At 39.8% G+C, this 20558-nt stretch overlaps 1 protein-coding gene and 1 long non-coding RNA gene across 5 annotated transcripts in view; one reads left to right on the top strand and one right to left on the bottom strand.

Moving 5' to 3' along the window:
- RFX8 (RFX family member 8, lacking RFX DNA binding domain) overlaps window positions 1–4071 on the bottom strand; it is a 33476-nt gene extending 29405 nt beyond the window's left edge. For all 4 annotated transcript variants that reach the window (XM_027641548.1, XM_027641556.1, XM_027641538.1 and 1 more), the window contains exons 1-2: window positions 3943–4071; window positions 595–718 (exon numbers count right to left, since the gene is read on the bottom strand). In XM_027641548.1, the coding sequence (XP_027497349.1) occupies window positions 595–718; window positions 3943–4034 (216 nt within the window). In that variant the 5' untranslated portion in view covers window positions 4035–4071. The remainder of the gene's footprint in view (window positions 1–594; window positions 719–3942) is intronic.
- Window positions 4072–4119: 48 nt separating this feature from the next.
- Window positions 4120–20201, top strand: LOC113951467. Its single transcript, XR_003529166.1, has 3 exons — window positions 4120–4254; window positions 7467–7594; window positions 19183–20201. It is a non-coding gene; the product is annotated as an uncharacterized LOC113951467 (long non-coding RNA).
- Window positions 20202–20558: the final 357 nt, after the last annotated feature.

Raw genomic sequence — 20558 nt, 5'->3', positions numbered from 1 at the left:
AAAATGTTGAATAGCTATGGGTGTTTGTTGCAACTGAGATTTCTAACTGGTAATTGCTCTGTGGGTTGCATCAACCTCCATATAGTAGAAGAGTGGAACCGTAAAAAGGAAATTCAGTTTTACATCTGCATTTGTTTTGCTTGGATGTATCTGTGACAACTTTTTAGGGTATGTTTGGAGCAAAATCTCCGCAAGTATAATTTAGGGGGAAGTATAAAATTATGTAACAATGGAAGGTATCTTTTAAAGACAGAAGAATCAACTTCTTGGGATGAGTTGTTTAACCTTCTGTTAAAAGCAGAAAGCTGGTAAAACTTTCTAAAATACATTGGCAAAAGAAGTCTTTGCTAGCGTAACATATACCAGTTCCCCGAAGAAAATAAACTCCACCACAGACAACCCTCATTTCTCTTGTATAACTGCATCTACACAAGGGTTTACCAGAAATTCATTAGAAAACACACAAGCATAATCCATTACATATTCATTCTTCTCTGTTACTTAATCTCATTTGATATGCAGTGTGTATATTTGATGATCAAATTTTCTGTTTAGACATCCCTGCTTATCTTATGTATCCTGTCTACGCTGTACCTTTCCAAAGGTGGATGGATGTACTTGAATCTTGAAATCTGGATTGCAGGTTTCAATATACAGTTCATGTAGTAGCCGACAGGGTACAGTGCATCCTCCACACAAGTAGAAATTATCAGCTAGCCTTTAAAACAAAAACATCAATTGGTTTGTATCAGAATTAGAAGAAAGAGTTGTTAGATTTTCAAGTTCTATTTTCCTTGTTTCCAAGGTGTAAGAGAGGTCATGTGAGAGTCTGCTATAAAATTAACTTGTTCTCATAATTTTTTAATTAAAAAATATAACTTTGTAATATTATAACATTAACACCAATACACCCAGTATTAGCGTTTCTCATATGCATATCAAAAGATCTAACTTTGGTCTTCTAAACAGAAAGATCTCCACTATACTAAAGACAATAATAGGAGAATTTTTCCACCTGAAATGTGAGATATGGTGATTTGAAATAGAGAGTACACAAACTGTAAAGGACAAAATTCTGTTTTCATACAACCTCACTGATTTTAGGACAAGTTTATTAAGAGAACAGAATTTTAATTTACAGTTACTATGTAACAGAACTGCCAGGACTGAAACAGGTTTAGATGTTTAAATACTCATCCTTTAGCCAAAGCCCTGACTCATCTTACTTATCAGAATGACCATAGTCAAGTAAATGCAACTAGTTGTGTAAATAAGGTGAGGAAGATGTAAACTTGGTTACTTATTAGCCTGAAGTATTACCTTCACTGGGAAAAAAATGACTTTTAATTATGAGATAATACCAATGGTTTTGATGTTAGAAGATAATAGCCTGCAGTACAAATACAGGAGCAAAGCTGAAGCAAAGGAGTAGAGAGATTAATTTTCAAAGCATAACACATTGTTCGTATGACAGTGGTTTCTTACTCTAACTGTGCTTCCATTCTACCAAATGATTTGTGCGTATTTAATTAATTTATCAGCTGAAGGCTAGTACACCACAGTGCCAGTTACTCACTGTGTGTTTACTGATAATCCAGTTGGTTGGGAAAGAAGACTTTTCATATTCACTGGGTGAGATAAGCCAGTTGGATTTTAAATCAGCATCCTCTGTTTTATCAGTAGCCTGACTTCAGACAACCCAGTGTTTATCTTTCTGAACTAGCTGTATTGGCAGTAGATAGCAGATAAGGTCTTCAGCAAACTGGCCTGAGCAAGAAGATGTTCACTGTGCTGTCTGACAATGTCTACCTCACCTTTTATTCATGTCTCCTCCCCTTCTTCCACTGAAGAAGGGTTTCTACCTCCCCTAGACTTTCTTCTCCCCAGCAAAAGATCCCCAAATGCCTCACTTATAGCTCCTTGGAAACCACCTTCTCACCCGCCAACCCAGGAGCCTGGTACTGTTAAGCACCAGGGCTGAGCTGCACTGGGCTCCCTGCCAACTCCCAACCACCTCCAGCCCCACCACCCAACAGAAAAGGTTTCACCAATAGACCTGAGCAGGAATCTATATCCAAAGATAGGGGATCTGCTGCATTACTGGGGTATTTCCCATCATCAGGCTCAAAGGTAAATGAAATTTATTCTAGATAAGAGTCCTGACTGAGCCCTGCCTCCCAGCAGGGCTCAGAAGAAACAACAGAAATGTTGTTTCTTCTAAAGTAACCATCTAAAACCCTTCACAATTAAGCAGTCCCACGGGAGCTTAAAGCTTAGTCCAAATTCATCCTTAATATAACACCAAAAGAGTCTCTAGAAGTGCGTCATAAATTAATTCATGCTTCAGTAGCTGGTTTCTGCCAACAGTTTTTCTTCAGCATTTAACTACTTAGCGACAAAATATTTTGGAATTTCCTTTTGTGAATTTATCATCTATTAAACTACCAGTCTTTTTCAAATAATAAGTTAAACATGTTCTTAGTGCTGACACATAATACAAGAATACCATTAGGAAAAAAAAATCCACACAGAAAAGAGCACTGTGCTCATCTTCTTGCCTATTAGCCCTGAGGTTTTCATAACTTGAGTTTTTATGGCATCATCAAACCAAAACTGCTAATAGAGACAAAAAAAAATCTAAAGAAAAGAGTGGTAAGGGAGAAAGACTGAGGTTAAACAAAAAGCACACGGTGAAAGACCTCCTCCATTTATCTACTATCTATCCACACTTTGTGTGTGATTTATTATCTGACTGATTTTAGGACCTCACATGGACTCCAGGTTTTTGGGGGTTGCCACCTGTTCTATTCAAACCCTTGGCAGCCACGCCATTATACAGGTTGGCAAGTCTGCTGTTAAATAATTTCTGGACCAAAATCTAGTTTGCTGTTGACAATGCACCAACCGTAAAATGAAGCTGAGCATTTAAAATTTTTCAAAACATGAAAAGGGGATTCAGAAGGTTGTCATGATGAAAAAAAAATCATCAGTTCATCATTTCAAGGATTGTTTATGATTCAGTTTTATGCTGTGTTTCAAACCTGTTGGATGAATCTCTTCCTTCTGTCCTTTTAAAATAGGAATGCTGGCATCTATATCACAGTAAAAACACAGACGAGCTCCCACTGCTCAGGTATTACTGAGAGGGAGAATAAAATGTTTTAGGATTACTTGCTGACAAGTTGAAAGTTTGTTTGTATTTGTTGTTACTTTTTCACACAAAGGTTCAACACTATTTACTAGCTGGACTCATCTGTGATTGGGGAAAGTAGGAAAGTATCCCTGGTTTCTCTTTGGCCATCACATGGCAGGTGATGCTCTTCTCAAAGCACAAGAAAATGATGATGACAACCTTACTCCACCACAGAAAGCATCTCATTAAGGAGTTCAACCATTACCTTCGTCTCAAGAAAGCATAACCTCAGAGAATGTCAAATGCTCAGCATCACTCTGAGTGAGTGCCAGTGTCCCACCAGCTGTGCAGCCTCGCAATCACTCGTGGCTGTAAGAGCCCACCAGCAGGAGTGGTCCAGCCAGGGAGAGCTCTTGCCAGCTGCCCTGCAGCATCACACCAAGTGGGTGACAGCCCCGGGGCCAGGGCCCGGCCAGTGGTCTGGCTGACAGAAAATCCCGTTTCCCCCGTGTCAAACCACCTTTATATCAGAAAGGCTTGCGGCGGGAGATGGGACTTTCAGGGAAGTTTCCTTGCTTTCTGGGCGTCGTTTATGCACCACAGTGATGACGGATCTTTGCAGCAAACCAGACTCTTGCCCCACGGAACCGCGAGAAACGCTAAAAGCAGGACTCCTGCGCTCCCCGTGGGAAGCCCACCCGGTGGGTCCTGCGAGCCCCCAGGTAAGGGGAGAGCCCAGTCCCGCCACCTCCCCACTCCATCCCCAGCCACGGCCCGCCCCCGGGAGCGGGGCAGGGGGCAACACCCACCACTGGAGGACGGGCAGGTACGTGAGGGAAGTGGGGCCGCAGTAAGCCATCTCGGCGGGCTCCGGGGCGGGCTGTGGCGGGGTATCGGCCATTGGTGCGGGGTCCGGCGGGGCCGGTAACGGACGGTGGGTAACGCCCGGCCCGCGCCACCCCCGCGCCCGCCCCGCGCCCGCCCCGCCGGCCGCACGGGCAATCCGCGCATCCCCCCCGGGGAGGGCTGCCCGCGGTGCCACCGCCAGCATCCCTGGCATTCACCGGCATTCCTGGCACCCACCCCTTTGCCGCCAAATGGGAATTTCACAGGAACTGCAGGTGAGAAAAGGAATTAGGTGCAGATCGGAAAGAAGTGAGAATGGCCGGTTGTGCGGCTCTACATCCGAATATCACGTAGTGACAGGAGAAGGGGGAATGGCTTCAAACCGAGAGTAGGTTTAGACTACGCATTAGGAAAAAAATTTTTTCCTTTCTTTACTATGAGGGTGGCAAAGCACTGAAGCAGGTTGCACAGAGAAGTTGTGGATGCCCTATCCGTGGGAGGGGCCAATGGATGCCCCATTGTTGGATGGGGCTCGTGGCCCTGCCCATGTCAGGGGTGTTGGAACTATATGATCTTTAGGATCCCTCCCAACCCCAGCCATTCTGTGATTCCATGATTCTGTGATCACAAGTGCCATCTTATAGGTTTTGCATGCCTTTAAAATGTTACTTTCAGAGTTTTCAACAAGAATACCATAACCTCCCATAATTCATAGAATCATAGAATCAACTGGGTTGGAAAAGACCTCTGAGATCACCAAGTCCAACCCTTGGATCCAATACCACTGTGGTTACTAGATCATGGCACTAAGTACCACATCCAATCTCATCTTAAAAACCTCCAGGGACCATGAATCCATCACCTCCTTAGGCAGCCCATTCCAATGTCTGATTACTCTCTCTGTAAAAATTTCTTCTGAATATCCAACCTAAACCTCCCCTGGCAGAGCTTGAGACCATGCCCTCTTGTCCTACTGCTGGTTGCATGAGAGAAGAGACCGACACCCATCTGGCTACAGCCTTCTTTCAGGTAGTTGTACAGAGTGATGAGGTCTCCTCTGAGCCTCCTTTTCTCCAGGCTAAACAATCCCAGCTCCCTCAGCCTCTCCTCATAGGACTTGTGCTCAAGTCCCTTCACCAGCCTTGCTGCTCTTCTCTGGACCTGCTCCAGCACCTCAATATCCTTCCTGAACTGAGGGGCCCACAACTGGACACACTTGAGGCGTGGCCTCACCAGGGCTGAGTACAGGGGAAGAATCACTTCCCTGGTCCTGTTGACCACATTGTTCCTGATACAGGCCAGGATGCCACTGGCCTTCTTGGCCACCTGGGCACACTGCTGGCTCATGTTCATCTTCCTGTGTATCCAAACTCTCAGGTCCCTTTCTGCCTGGCTGCTCTCCAGCCACTCTGTGCCCAGCCTGTAGCGCTGCAGGGGGTTGTTGTGGCCACAATGCAGGACCCGGCACCTGGCCTCGTTGCACCTCATCCCGTTGGAATCAGACCATCTCTCCAGCTTGTCCAGGTCCCTCTGAAGAAAATAGTTTAATTTCTCTTTGATGCAGATAGATGAAAGGTCTGTCTGCTCTGCTGAAACCCTGTAAGCACTTTTCCATTGCAAGTATCCACTATGCAAAATGAGCTTTGCTGCCATGTGACTGATGAACATAAATTATGTATGGCTGGAGCATCTAAAAGCTTACTAGTGGATGGCTTTGGGTTACATCAGAGCTCAGCTTCTCAGAAACTCCCACGGCTGCCTCCTGTTAATTAACTTCCTGAAAGCCCACATATGAGACAGACTGGCTTGCTTGCTTTGTAATGACAAGATGACCAAAGTCAACACGTCAGTAGGCAGCAGTGTTAAAGTGGGAAGGAGGGGATGGACACGGACTTGGGGACACAACACTAGGAAAGGGAATTTAGGGAAGAAGATTGCTGGTTTTCTAGTGCCTCAAAGTAGCTTGCTTTTGAGGAGCAGTGCACACAGATATCATGTATAATACATGTTGCTCTTAATCTGCGAAGCCTCATGCTGTGTTGAAAACCATATGGGAAGATGCTGTTCACTCAAGGGCCCCTGAACCAAAGCCTTTAAAATTATTTCTGCCCAAAGCAAGGTTAGTATATGCACTGTAACCAATACAATCTGTCACCAATAATTGTACTTAATAACTGATTGTGTAAGCTTCCCTCAGGAGATACAGTTCTTGTTTTTTTATGTCCACGGTCTACTGATCCCCTCTGTGGGACATTTAACTTACACAGCAGATACTCCTGCAAATACTGTAAAGTGAAAGCTTTCTCAGGTTAAACTAGCTATTGTAAGAACTGGCAGCAGTGATATTGCAGCAGCTGTAAGACTCGTGGTGTTGTCATCCAAGTACTCACAGAGCTTCTGTGCTGGGGCTTGCAGTAGATACCACCTGACACACTCACGTCCAATTCGGGTGTGCCTGTCCATACTGCACTGAGAGCAGTCTCCTCCACTTAATCCACCTGAGGAACAGGAAAACTCAGCTCCAGTTTCCAACAACTCGATTGCTTATATGTTTGCATGTGCTTCTGAGTCCTGGTCATAGTTCCTAGGGGTCATGACCAACAGCTGACTTTTTGGGACTATCTGAAACTCTACAAAGCTAGTGAAGCTCCCTAGGCCTGATGCCTGAGCAGGAAAAAAAGACCAAAAAAACATTTACAACTTATCTAAAACTGAAAAATTATAAATGGACTATTTCTGTGGTAACAGATTAAAACAAAGGAAGTCACACAGATCAGAAATTCCCTGGACTACACCTAATACTCAGAAAGGTCTTGATGAGAGGAAGCAAAAGATGCACAAAAAAACTGTCCAGTTACTGTCGATGGCTTGAGAGATATAAATAAGGTCACAGAACTTCTCTTGCCCAGTTTCCAGATAATAAGATGGATAGATCTGTGTACTGTTCAAATCTTGACACTACTTTTATTTGATTAGGCTCTTCCCATTTTTTTTTTCAGAAAATGACTCTTTAATCTTTCAGATAATTCTAACACTTGCTTTTTTGGGAGGGGTGGGGAGGGAAGGGGGTAGGGATGGAAGGGAGATTCTGACTTGAAATGCCAGGCTGCTAGTAGAATTTGATTGAAAACCTGAAATCTGCTTCTTCAATTTAATCCGGTCAGATTGGGCTGGGTGGATGTACATTAGGTCAAGCTGTAGAAAGTCTTTATTCTTGCATAAGCTGAAAGTTGCAAAGCTCTTTATTGCTGTCACAGACATACTCCATGTGCAAAATTAAAGAGCATTTAATGAACATGCACTTTGACTGAAAAAAAAAGTTGGACCTAAAATTAGAAGTATGGTTGAACTGATTAAAGAGGTGCTAAAGAAGCTCCCTTCCTCTGACTTTTATCCATAACTAGCACAAATTTAAACCAAACTCTGAGATAACAAACATCTCCAAAACATTGTAAGGAGTGTCTTTAGCATAAAATTGCCTCTTCAGATTACTGCTTCTGCTCAGCCCCCCATCCTATATTCAAGAGAGGATTTGGATACCTTGTGAGAGTTGGATGGCTTGTGAGGTAAATAGATCATGTAAGAGCTTTTGCTGCTGACAGCTGTTCTGTAAAGGTAAGTGCCGATGTCTCTCAGATATTTACAGGTTTTTAAAATAAGTGCTTTATAAGATTTTTAATGCTTAAGCTAAAGTATGTATGAAACAGTCATGAAGGCAAGTGAATCCACTACAGCTTCCACTACGAGCAGCAATGAAAATACGTGACTGCAGTAAATTGTATGTTCCTCTAGAGTTGAAAAGACCTCGATGGTATTTATTTCATCTATTCTCATGTAGAAAGGAATGGGTAAAAGAGGTTGAAAAGTCAAATCAAAAAACCAAATCTTTCTCTGACACCATCAAACCAAGGTCCTGGAGAAGCATACCATTATATTTTCAATATGAAAAGTTAAAAGAATTGGGTCAGTGTTAGTTTAAGAGTCCTGGTAAACATCCCTATTTGGGAAATAAACCAGTACATTCTGTTGGTTTGGCTTTTGTTTGTTTTTTTGTTTGTTTTTTTTGTCTCTACTAGTTGACCTACCAGGGACAAAATTGCATATGTGCAAAGGTTTACTCTTTTTCCTTCCTTCAAGATCTGAATAATGCCAATGACCAGGCATTACCTCAAACCGATCAGCTTACTGTGAGCAGAGATGTTCAGAGTCCTAGTTATCTTTCAAACTTTAGTTTAAAATATATCACCTGAAAGAATTAAAAAAATACAAAAGGTCATATCTGATTGTGTCACAATGTTTGAAGCAGCAGCAAAACCAAAACAGGATTGCAACCACCTTCTCCTTGAATATAATGCTTTGACATTATAGGAAACTGTCCTTCACAAGCCACAGTCTTTGACATGAATGCATATGAGGAAGAAGAAGTGCTTAAGTGCCTATGGTATATGAACTCTTTTGCAGATGAAAATCCAGTTCAGCAAAGCTTGTCAGCATGTGTGTAAGACTGCTTCATTTCAGCAAAGCATTTATGAATGCACTTACATTTAAACATGTACTTAGCTGAATTGTTTTGGTGAGTGGGGATTGATGGCTGAATTGAGCCATTAAACATTAATGATGGATCTGGAAACACAAAACAGTATGTAAATTGGGATGTGTCATGTTGGGACTAGAATAAACTGATTCAAACACTGCAATCATTGCATGATTAAGATATCTTGAAAGATGTGAAGCCATTAGAAAGTCTTAGAACCTGGTGACTTGAGAAAGGGCACAATCACTGCCAGTCATTCAGTCCTCATCTCATCTCATCTCATCTCAAATCACTTGGTTTTGGAGTGTTTGGTGGGGAGACTGAGTGGAAATCTCTTCCACTTAGAAACTGAAACACTTAAATTTCTGTTGGTACAACATTAATTCTAGACGTTGCCCAGGACAGGTCATCTATTGATCTCCTTTTAATCAGGATGAAAAATGAATTCTTTGACTTCTTTTGGTCTGATGTGAACACTTCCCATGGAGCCCTGCTGGTCACCCTTTGTGCTCCTGTACAGGTAGTGCCTCTAGGAAGGTGACCATGGAGCTGAGGACTGTTGTTTCCACCATATGCTGATGATATATTTCCCTCTTTATATTTCCCTCCCTTTAGAGCTGCTCAGGGCATCCAAACACTTTAGACAGTGAGTTGTGAAGATGGAGATATGGATAAAAGCCTATCTGTCCAGAAGACACTGAGCTAATGCTTGCAGAAGAAAGAAACTGCTTTATTTCTGCTTGGCAGAAGATGCTGTATTTGCTCCTCCAAGTATAAGTAATAATATATTATGCTTCCCAGATACTTTCTTTTTGTGGTTTTGTTTTCTACATTTTGGATGCATGCTCTCTGTTAAGTTATCTTTCTGTTTATTGGACAATCTGTTATTAATAGCTGCGGTATAAACTGTGATGCTAGTTTTGCATGTTACAGTAATTTGAAGAGAAACAAAACATTTTTTTTTCTGTACAGAGAAGCTCTCCCTATCTCAGGGGCTAGTGGATCAAACAGCAGCTCTGACATGAGCTCCTGTGCCTGATTTGCAGACCACATGCAAATGCCCCTGGACTGTATTTGTGCATCAGGAATGTTTACACAGTGGATCAATTAGTTTTGTAGGAAGGAAAGGTACTAAGGGCAGGTTTGAAATATGCTCAAGCTAAAGTCCAGCCACAAAACTTTTGAAAAGAGAGAAAACATCTCCCTCTTCCACCAGTATAAATACAAACTTTACAGTGAAAAGAGATGCTTGCTTGATGGGGCTTTTTTAAATTAAAATAACAGGTAAAAATGTTTCACTTAAATAGCTACATTAACCAATAATTTTCTTGAAATTATTTGTTGAAAGATTCAGCATAAGTTTGACATAAGTAAATGACAATGCAGTTAACAATCTTCTCTGAAAGTAACTTTTATTGTAACAAATAGAAATCCTGTCTCTATAGTTCTTTGAAGGTAAAGCATGTGTTACATAAGTGATGTAGTTTTATTTATGTAGTTATACTGGTTTTTTATTTCCAACCTTTTGAATATCTTACACCAAAGCGACACGTGAAAGAAGTGTTTTCTGCATATACTGTCAGGGGTGAGATGATTAAAACTGTATACAGTCCTGTATTCCTATTATTCTTTTAAAAATCTTGTTTTATCCTTCAGTCTAGAAAATTAAGCAGGAGATAGCATGAGTTATGCCTTGCTTATAGTTACATAACTGATATTCTCATATAATATTTTATCTCAGATTACCAATAGATTCAAGAGAGAGAGAAAACACCCTAACAGACTTAATAAGCCTTAGCCTATAATCACTGTAGGAACAACAAAACTTGAAGTACCAGGACCAATCAGAGTTGTTCAGATCCACCAGGACCCTGCTTTGAGCAGGGAAGTGAACTAGACAGCCTCCAGACATTCCTGACAACCTAATTTATTCCGTGACTGCTGCATGGTCTCTTTCTTAATTGAATCTGAAGCATTTGTGACTTGTCTATGTTTGGCTTTTGTTCAAATAAGTAGAACATTCGTTTGTGGTGCTAACAGTAGCATTGCTCTAGCTGCAGCAGTGTAATATATAGCCAAGACAAAATTTTTATAAAAAATATTATCTTTTTCTTGGGTGAGTTGATGCAGCTAGACTATGTATAGATACTGTGGGCTCACACGGATTGTGTTGGATCTGAAGCTAGCAGCAAACACGTACCTGATAGAGGCTGGGAATGATTGCTCTGGTAGAATGAAATTGTGTTTCTTTTTCCCAATTTAGCAAATTAGAGTAGACTGGTATGGTTTATAACGACAAGATGTCTGCTATATCAATTGACACACCCTGTTTCCATTGGAATAAATTACAAAATCAACCTTTGTGAAACCTTGAATACAAAATTCCCCTTTGAGGCGCTTGAGTGTTTATACTCTGACCCCACAGTTTTGCATTGACATGAAGGAACTCTGGGGTGGTAGGATTATGAGTTTCTGGACTGATCAACCTCCTTGATTTATGGTCCTGATTTGTGATCCTGATTTTGAACTACACTCCATCATTTCTGACACTTACAAATACATTCCATCCTGCTAAGTGCTCCTCAGATGGCTTACAGAAGTATTTCCACCACTGCATACTTCTTATTTTGACTCTGTGCTATTTGTAACATGGGACTGGCCCTCTGGTTGGTACTGTTGGGAGTTTTGCACGAGCAAGGACTAGAGCTGAGTGAATACATACCCTAAATATCTATTTGCATTCAAAAGGGAGCTTATATTTAGCTGTGGTTGTAATCCTTTCATATTTTTTTTCTATGAATATGCGATCATGTGAGCTTTACTAGCATAATACTTTTCTGAGAATTTCTGTGTGATTTACTCATGGGAGACAAACATTTAACTCAAATGTTAGGTCACCAAAAGGCAGATCATAGTTTTCTGTTGACTTTGTTTTGATTACTTATTATAATTAAATGTTACGATCCTTGCGGATAAAGGAAAGAAAAATTATGCAATATTATAGTCAATGGCACAATGAACACTCACATTCTACTTGTTAATTTAAAAAACTGTATCAATATAGGTCAAAAGATATATGGGGCATAAATTAACTTTACTTGACTTATTGCAGAAGATACATTTGCAGTTGAAAATTTCAATCAGATTACAAAATTCATAAATGCGATGATCCGCAGACCTACAATTATTCACTGAAGTATTTCATTAACAATTTTATAACAAGCACATTTTAAATATGATCTGCAGATCTACAAGTGATTCAACGTAAAAATTGCCAAAGAAAATCTTCTAGTAAGAACAGCATGTGTGAGTTAGAGATACAGGATGTGGTTGCTTAGTTACTAATCAGGAGTCCACCTGGAGAGCACAGAGCCTCTGCACTTCAGAGTATGGAGATAGTTTTTACCCTTTGTTTTTGTCTGGTATTACTGCTGAATGTTAAAATCTAAAATGTGTAACCAGGCAAATTTAATGGACAGTGACTCCAATCTGGCAACCTCATTGCTACTGCAGCCAGTGGCAGTGTGACCATCCTTCCACCAGGGAAGATAGAACCATGGCAAAAATTATAGCCAAAACTTCATTTTAAGAGGCATTTTAGAGAATGTACCTTGGATATTTTTCTCTCAAATGCCATCCTACTGCACTCATATAGACAAATCACAGAGCTTTGTTATCTGTTTTAGTATTTTCAATATATCCTTGGATTATTTTTAATAATAATAGGGTTCATAAAACCCTAAAAAATCATTAACCAGTAGTATTTAAAATTATTTTTCCCTTGAATCTCATTCTTGACAGAAACGGTGTTTAACAAGATTCTGCGAAGTTTCTGCAGTTTGCCAAAATTTGTTTTTAAAAGAAAATATACTTTCTACTGCTGCTTTTGAGTTCAGACAAGCTTAGTAACTTCCAGAAGATATGAAAATGGAAAGCTGTCAGACTAATCATAATAAAATTTCTCTGGGAGTGGGGATGGTTCTTGAGAATTTCTTAGTCTACAATATTCCTCATGCAAGTGACAGAGGTTCAGCTTGCTGCATGTTTCAAACTTGCAATAATACTTACTGTCTCCCCAAAATGCAGTCTTATTTTGAAAATGTAACTGAATTATTTTTGCCAAAAATGTGGAGATAAATTATTGATAGCAAGTGCATATTGCTGATTTTTTTTTTGTTTAGCCAAAACGCATTTTTACACAACTACACTTATGATCAAATAATTTCTCTCATTACTTGTTGTAATATACCTTTTTGTGAATATAGAAATGTTGTAAAATTCAATCCACACAAAATAATTTGGTTCTGAATTTAAAACTTTTTTAAACTTTTGGAACTGATTATAAGAAACTTTAAGAATTCAACGCAAGACAAATCATTCCTCTTCATCATCCTCATATTTGTCTGTTTAACAAGTTTAAAATTCCAAATGGGGATTCCTAACCTGCTGTACAAAAGAAACTTATTTTTCCAAACATGCTGTATAATAAGGAAAACCTAGGCAAAATGTAAAGATTTGCTCACTTTTAAGGTACAGTCCTGTGTCTTGCAGATGTCTTACTATTTCAGTGCATTCAAATATGATAAAGTAACATCTGTATTACAATTCTGAAATGTTTTTGACAGATGACAAAAATTAGTTGAAAAAGTTGAAGAATCAGTTGAAGAATCTCAGCTATACAACTCTCAAGATGCTTAATTTTATCTGAGTTCTTCTTTATGTTATGCAATGAGCTGGGCAACTACTCATCCATTAGAGTTCCTATTATTGAATAGCATAGCCTCAAAATTAAAATTCATAAATTATGCTATATTTTTAAAAATTCAAATGTTCAATTTTACTGTATATTTTAAATTTTCAAATATTTATAATGTATTTTCACTGCTGTCTTGAAAATAATCAGGAATACAATGGATTATTCCCCTTTTCAACTCTGCAAGAATAATTTCCATAATTTGAAGCCTTAGGGGCCATAGGGGAAAATATTTTTAAATCAAATTTTTAATGGTTTTCATAATTGAAAGAAATGCTAACATATTGTTGGGAATGCATAAAATTTTTGTTTTGGAAGATACACAGTTTTGACTAAGAGTGTATCTTGGAAAACAGCATGATTTAATTTGCCATCACAGTCAAGTGATCTACATGAATGACTTAGATAATCTTACAACATACTTTTTTATGCTTCTACAGCTGTCATCTTGTTTTTTTCCAATTTTCATATTTCTTAGCTGCAAAGCAGATCTCAAACATGTCGTAGAAATTACCGTGGAATTATTTTATCACTCACACCATTTATATGCATTAGTGTACTGAAGGATGCAACTAGTTAACAAACCTCTCCACAAATTGCAGTAAGTATTGTATTGAGCTATGTACAGTAATTTCTTAACAAATTCTAGAAAGTACAGAACATCTTTTTAGAGTTTGCATCTTAATGGCAGGTCACTGTCACAGTTATGGCCACAGTTTGTAGAAATGTAGCTTGACCAAGTAAAAATACATAAATAATACATAAAGCCCCCCTTACTGTGGCACTACTTGCCTATGCAATACCAATTTTTCATGCCTAAAACTCAGATGCTGTTTTCCTTACAGTTAATATTTACCCATGTGAAAATGCACGGGAAGGACCTCTGGCCATAATCTGACTCCCTACTGGCATGAGATCTGGAGGTATGCATCTGCATCCCCTTGTTTCCTTCCCCATTGCGTGGAGGCACAGAAGGCAGACTGGCCAGGATAGGGGCACTCCAGCAGCTGAACAATTAAGGGACCATGAAGTACCTGGCAGGTGAGCCTCAGCTGCTCCAGAGGAGTGAATATTCATAAGTCTTTCTTCTCTGACCTTTGGCTTACTCTCATGGGTTCTTTCATTTTAATTAGAGGCTATGGTAAAGGGGCATATCCACCCCAGTTTTTCTGAAGGAATCTTCCAGTCTCGAAACCCTCAACCACCTATTGCCATCCAAATTACTTTTCCCTCACCTCTCTCCTATTTCATCTTGGGGCTTCCTTCAGCTGCCCTCTTTCATTAGCAGTTCCTAGCATTCAAGCAGCATAATACAACAAAATCCTATAAAGATGAAACCTCCTTTCATGCAGGCTGCTGAATCCTGGCTGGGAATTAACAAGAACATACAGTAAGGGTTCTCCTGAGCAAAACCTGTAAACAGCAGGCTACCCTGATCAGTTGAAACACTGAAAAATAGGATTGAAACACACCCAAAGCCATTGGCTGTAGTGTTATTTCTTGTACGTCTTCACCTTAGCTGGGTTAAAAGAGTTCAAGCGATGGTCAGAGCAATGTCACATTTTAACAGCCAAAAAACAAAGCCACATTTGCAGTTCTTACTTCAGGTGAGCACAGTCTTAGAATTACATAAAAAGACAAATATTTGGGGTTTTTTAATGCTGTGATTAATTATTGTTGAAATGATAATTTTCTTTTGGCCAAATTCTACTTTTAAAATGAGATTTAATCAAGAGTTACTGTGGTTAGTGTTACTCTGTACCGGTTTGGTTGATTGCTTCAGTTTTCTTCTTGCTCATGCAAAAATTAATGCAATGAGACATGACTCTTAAATTAAAGAGTGGATTATCACCTTCAGGGAGAAGTCAAAGGATTTAGGAAGAACCTCAAATAAGGAATGGATGAACACATTAATGACAAAGGGGTTAGCATTCACTGTCTGCTTGGTCGAAAGAGAGGAAGATCATTTGAGTGTGTGTACGACAAAGCTTTTTCAGTTTCCTGAAACCAAATTTATTAACTATTAGTCTATGCTAAAAACCCTTAGCCCTTTGATAAAAGGTTGGGAAATAAAATGTGCATGTTAAATGTAAAGTAATTTTTCATTATTAGTAGTATTATTAAATGTGGTATTTTGCCCTGTTTGTTTTTGTTGGGTAGGTAGCTGCTCATGTTCTGCCAGTTAATCCTGTTCTTTTGTGTATTTTAATTATAAAGCACCGAATAATGTGGTGACTGCTTCTAATAAATTAAAAATACCTAGATAAATAGAGAGACAGTGTTGTCTATTAGGCACAATATGCAGGTTTGGTTAAAAACAGTAAAGTCTGTTTGAGCTATCAAAGGAGTTTCTGCAGCTTACCAGAGATATAAGACATTTGCTTTCAGCTCTAGCAGAAATACCTGAAGCATAAGGACCAGGGAAGTTCTGTTCATGGACAGAAATAATCACCTCACACAACATCAGATTTTGTCTGTTCAGCCAGCATAAATACTGTTGTGAATTCTACATGTGACAGTGAAAAGCATTTTGCAGACTTGTGAAATTTTTACCTTTTCAGCTCAGTGTGGTTTAACCACACTCTTTGTAGCTTAGAAATGAACAAGCTTCTTGGGCATTTCCCCAAAAGCAGTTGGTTCATATGCCTCTGAAACAGAGAGGATAAAATGCTGAGGCTGTGGCCAGTTTCAATGCTTGGCTCATCAGTGGTGCACCAGTCACCCTGCAAAGCCAATGCAATGTAGCTTTTAGTCACAGGTGCTTACACTAACTTCTGATAGTCTGAAACAGCTGGAACTTGCCTTGATTTTTTAAGCAGGCCCTTATAATAGTCCTTATGTTAGTACACAGAGCTCAGCAACTCTTAGAGGCTGGGTTTAACCAACATTTCTGGGTAAGATCTCAGCAAAATTTGGATTGTTTCATGTATGAGCCCATATGGAAACTGAGATCTTTAGAAACACTTGTCATCATTATCTAAGCGGGGCTTTATCATTCTACATCAGTGTAACCTTTCACCTCATCATTGGTGAAAGTACTGAGCTGGGGAGAAAAAAGGATCAGGAGAAAATGTACTACAGTAACCCCTTATTAGTGAATGAATGCACACTCATGCATACTTCAGCTATCTGCTTTGATATCCAAATACAATAGAGCTATAGACTAGCCTCAGAATTTGACCTTCAATATCTTACTGCCAAGGCATTTATTAGTCAACTGGTTTCTTTAGTCTTAGGCTCTTTTTGTGCTAAGTACTGAAGGAATCTGGTAACCCCTGCTGTGCTGGAGGAGATTGTCCCTGTAGAGTGACAATGGTGTAAAACTGGCAAAACTGAGCCTGACGTGTAATGACATCGTCTGCTAATCCTTCTTCATCAACAGAATCCAAGCTTTACTAAACTGCTTTAGTGATGGCATAATGTTTACTTCTGTCTGTCAAGGCCTCCTTTTCAATGGAGGTATAAAAGGGATCTTATAAAATATTTTCCCTCTTGGTCATGAAATATTTTATTATGTTGTGCCACACAGGTTGTACAGCTGAGAGCATAACAATTTGTGCACAGAACTACCCCGGAAAAAACATTTCTGCTGCTCTTCTGCACATTCCTATCTGCCTTTTACATCACTGTTTATATTTGGTATTATGAAATACATCCTTCTGCATAGTGGTTGTAGTTCAAAGATTATTTGAAGGGAGTATCTCTTGAGGGTCATTTTGCTTGCTCAAGCCTTTGTAGTACTTGAAATGCAAAGATTTATGGGTTTTTTTGCTCTGTTTGTCCCTCAGGTACATATATATACATATATGTATCTATTTCAAATTGGCTGACTAAAGTAACCAGTACAGAGGAATCCCCATCCTAAGAACAGTATCTTCAGCTGTATTCATGGCTTCAGTCAACACTTTTGTTTTGAGACCAGAATATAAACACAAAATCAAGGAGCAGGAAGTATTTTTTTTCTTGCTTTCAAAAACTATACTGACCTGTGTTCCTTTGCTGCATACTGAAATCCCATCCACCTATAGAACATGATACCACAGCTTCGAGCACAGAAAATTAATTCAGCAAAAACAAGGCCCTGATGACTCCATGATCAATTCCCTTGATCCCTTCCCCTTTAACAGTAGTGATAAAATGAGGATGTATTTTGGGAGTCTCCATAGGACTGGACCAGATACCCAGGGTTTTAAAAAGAGAAAAGAGCACTCCCCTTTTATGTAACAATCTAAAACCGTTTTAACATCTCTGAATGGTTTCTTCGTCCTGTGCCAAACGATTTTCAGATTGCAAGTGGTTACCTTTTCTTGTGCCTTTTGGTCACACCTGCATTGACATTATACAGCAGCACATGTGAAAAAAACTTTATCACCATACCTTAACATTACAGGTATTTGAGCACAGCACCTGCTGTGCTCTTTAGTGTGTTTTATTGAAATTCATGCACTGAACAGCATGACAACTGTACCATGAGTGATGTGCTTTCTCTCCCATCCCTTCCCCAAGCTGCAAGTCACACCTACAGTGCACTTCTTTGTTTTGGCAGAAGTTTTGTTTTAAATGCACATGCTGCTATTTATATACAGTAGAAAAAGTGAGAGTTAAAGCAGAGGTCTTGCACTTGACACAAGAGATGCAGGCTTGTAATGTTCATAGTCTCTAGGGGAGTTCATTCCCCATAAGACGAGGTTTGCCACTATGAGAAGTTCTCTTCCAAGTGAGGAGCAAGGCTGGTCATCACAGTCTTTGCACAGGAACTTGAAATTAATTTGGGACCCACACCACTGCATTGGAGACAATAGACTTGGGCTGGACACAACATTGTAGGAAAACACTAAGAGTGTACTTGTCCTAATCTATTCTGGTAAGAAGGAATGTTGCAGCCTTGTACTTGCTGGAACTTCCTAAGGGCTTGTGACTTCTTGCTCATATACATTGCACTGTTTTAGTCTAGACAAGAGTTGACAAAAGCTTGTATAATGGGGAACAGGTCATCATCTGTTAGAATAGGGAGGAAGTGTCCTGGAACTGAAAGTGGTGGGGTGTGGTAGGAAGCAAGAGCTTCTCATCTGTCAGGAACCCTGGAGCTCTGCAAGTAGATGACCCACTGTGCCAGTTGTGGTTTGGTAATTTCAACCAAAGTCTACAGGAAAGTCCCTGGAGCTCTTCCCTTCACACAATACTGTAACATCTTTCTATTATAGGACTCACTTGTAACTAACTCCATTTGCCCTGCTCAAGACTTGGGAATAAGCTGATGGCAATGATACTGTTGTGGAGAACTATAATAATTTATATAGATGACATACTGCTGACATACAAGTCCAGTTTGGTAGTGTCCACATATGGAGCTGGATAAAGCTGTAAAGTGCACTGGCTTTTGGGGGAACGCAAAAAAAACCCAAATAGGGCCAAATGACAGAGGTGCAGTTTCACACCAATACACAGATGATGCATCTTGAAGGGAACAGCTTATACTATTTTGGTGCAACCAGGACTCTTGTTACTTCCCTAAGTTAGAGTAACAGCATCTCACTGCTGACAGTATCAGCACAGACTCACAGAGGAGAGGAATGGTTGTCTACTTAAAAGGTACTGATGGAACTGATGGAACTGATTTAACTACACAAGGGTGGCCATTCTGTGACTCTTGTGAACAGCCTGACACTGTTCCTATGCTGGGTTATATCATATGACAGACTTCAAGGCTGTGCCAACATAAGGCTGCTGAGTAATTGGCTTCTCGGTTGCAGGAGGAATGCTGCCAGCTGAGGTTCCCTAGGTTAGGCTGACTTAGAATCTAAACTGTTTCTATCCTGTGTGTTGTCTTGAATCCAGACTAGGGCAAAGTTAGGACCCAGTTTCTGTTAGTTGAGCCTGTAGATGACTTCTGACTAACTTCTTTCATTTGTTTAGATGTGAAAATCTTGATGCTCTGCATTAGCTGGATAGAAAGGATGTACCCAAATTGACTACATTACTCTGTGCTTGAAGAGCAAAGGCAAGATTTCTTCTTCAACACTGCATTGCTAGTCCTGGTTGTCAGTGATACCAGTTCTCCTTCACCCATGGGAAGAAGAGACAGGGAGAAGGACCAAAGTTTTGCAAAACTACAAGGATTCACTACTGCATCCAGTGGGGATGGTGGTATGTAGGTTGGCCTGGCTAGAATCAATTACAGTAGCTCCAGTACCACAAGGAGCATGGGAAGAGAAAAACTGGCCTTAAAAACCAGTCACACAAAGAAGAAAATCTGTAGAAGACACATAATGTCTGCTAAGGAGTGAAAGCAAACCTCAGCAGGCTTGTTGTGCCTGGGAGTCATCCTTGAGGAAAAAAAAGTATCCATACATCATATTGGACATTTTCAAGCTGGATTTCTCATTGCCCCCATGAAGTGGCTCTACTTGTCAAACAGGTCCCTCCCCTTCCCCACTCATATGAAATATAATGGATAAGCAATCAAGACTCATGTGGCATACAGAGAAATGCATTAGTTAAGTTGTGCTTTCTGAAGGAATCAAAGACCATGTGGTTACGTCATGAGGGTGTAATCAAAGGGGTACAGTGATGGTACTGCTCCACAGCCATCTTCAAAGGGAGCTTTTTTGGCTGGGATTTCAACCTCAGTCTCAACTTACTTCTTGCTAAAAGGGATGACAGCTCTGCAGAACGCTGAGTGACTTCCATGACCATTAAATGACATTATTTTTCCAGACAGTTATCATAAATAACATTTACTGTTAAAACACACAACAAAAACACTATTACATTTTCTGCTGTGTTTTGAAATATATGCCTTTCTACAGTTCATGATCAAATCTTGCTAAAAGACCGTAGAATGAAGCTTTTGTGATCAGACTGCTGTGCTGTAAACTGAAATAAAAAGAAGCACCTTCTTTGTCAAGGTGGTTTAAAGTTGCCACAGTCAAAAGTCAAAACTTCCACATAATCTGAGATGACCAAGAGTATTTGTACAATGTAATGCTTGGTGACAAAAAACCCTTCAGAAAAACCATCAGTCAAAATTAATTCAAAAGTGATCACATAATATTTTTTCTTTAATTCTAGATGTCAGGATCTCTCATAAATAAGCAGATAGGTGACTTGCTGGATGAATAGATCATGTTCGGCATATTCAGAAAATAGGCAGTAATTCAGTGAAGATTTCTTTTAAGAAAAGCACAATATTTGGCTGACCCTGTGAAATTCGCCCCTCTGCTTAGGCCCTCACCTGCACCAGCACACTTCAGCTTACAGTCCTCTCAGTGTGTGCCATCACACATGCTTAT

This window comes from Corapipo altera, unplaced genomic scaffold (assembly GCF_003945725.1).
Source record: "Corapipo altera isolate COAL_440 unplaced genomic scaffold, ASM394572v1 0, whole genome shotgun sequence".
NCBI lineage: Eukaryota > Metazoa > Chordata > Aves > Passeriformes > Pipridae > Corapipo > Corapipo altera.
This window is presented reverse-complemented; position numbering and strand designations above follow the sequence as displayed.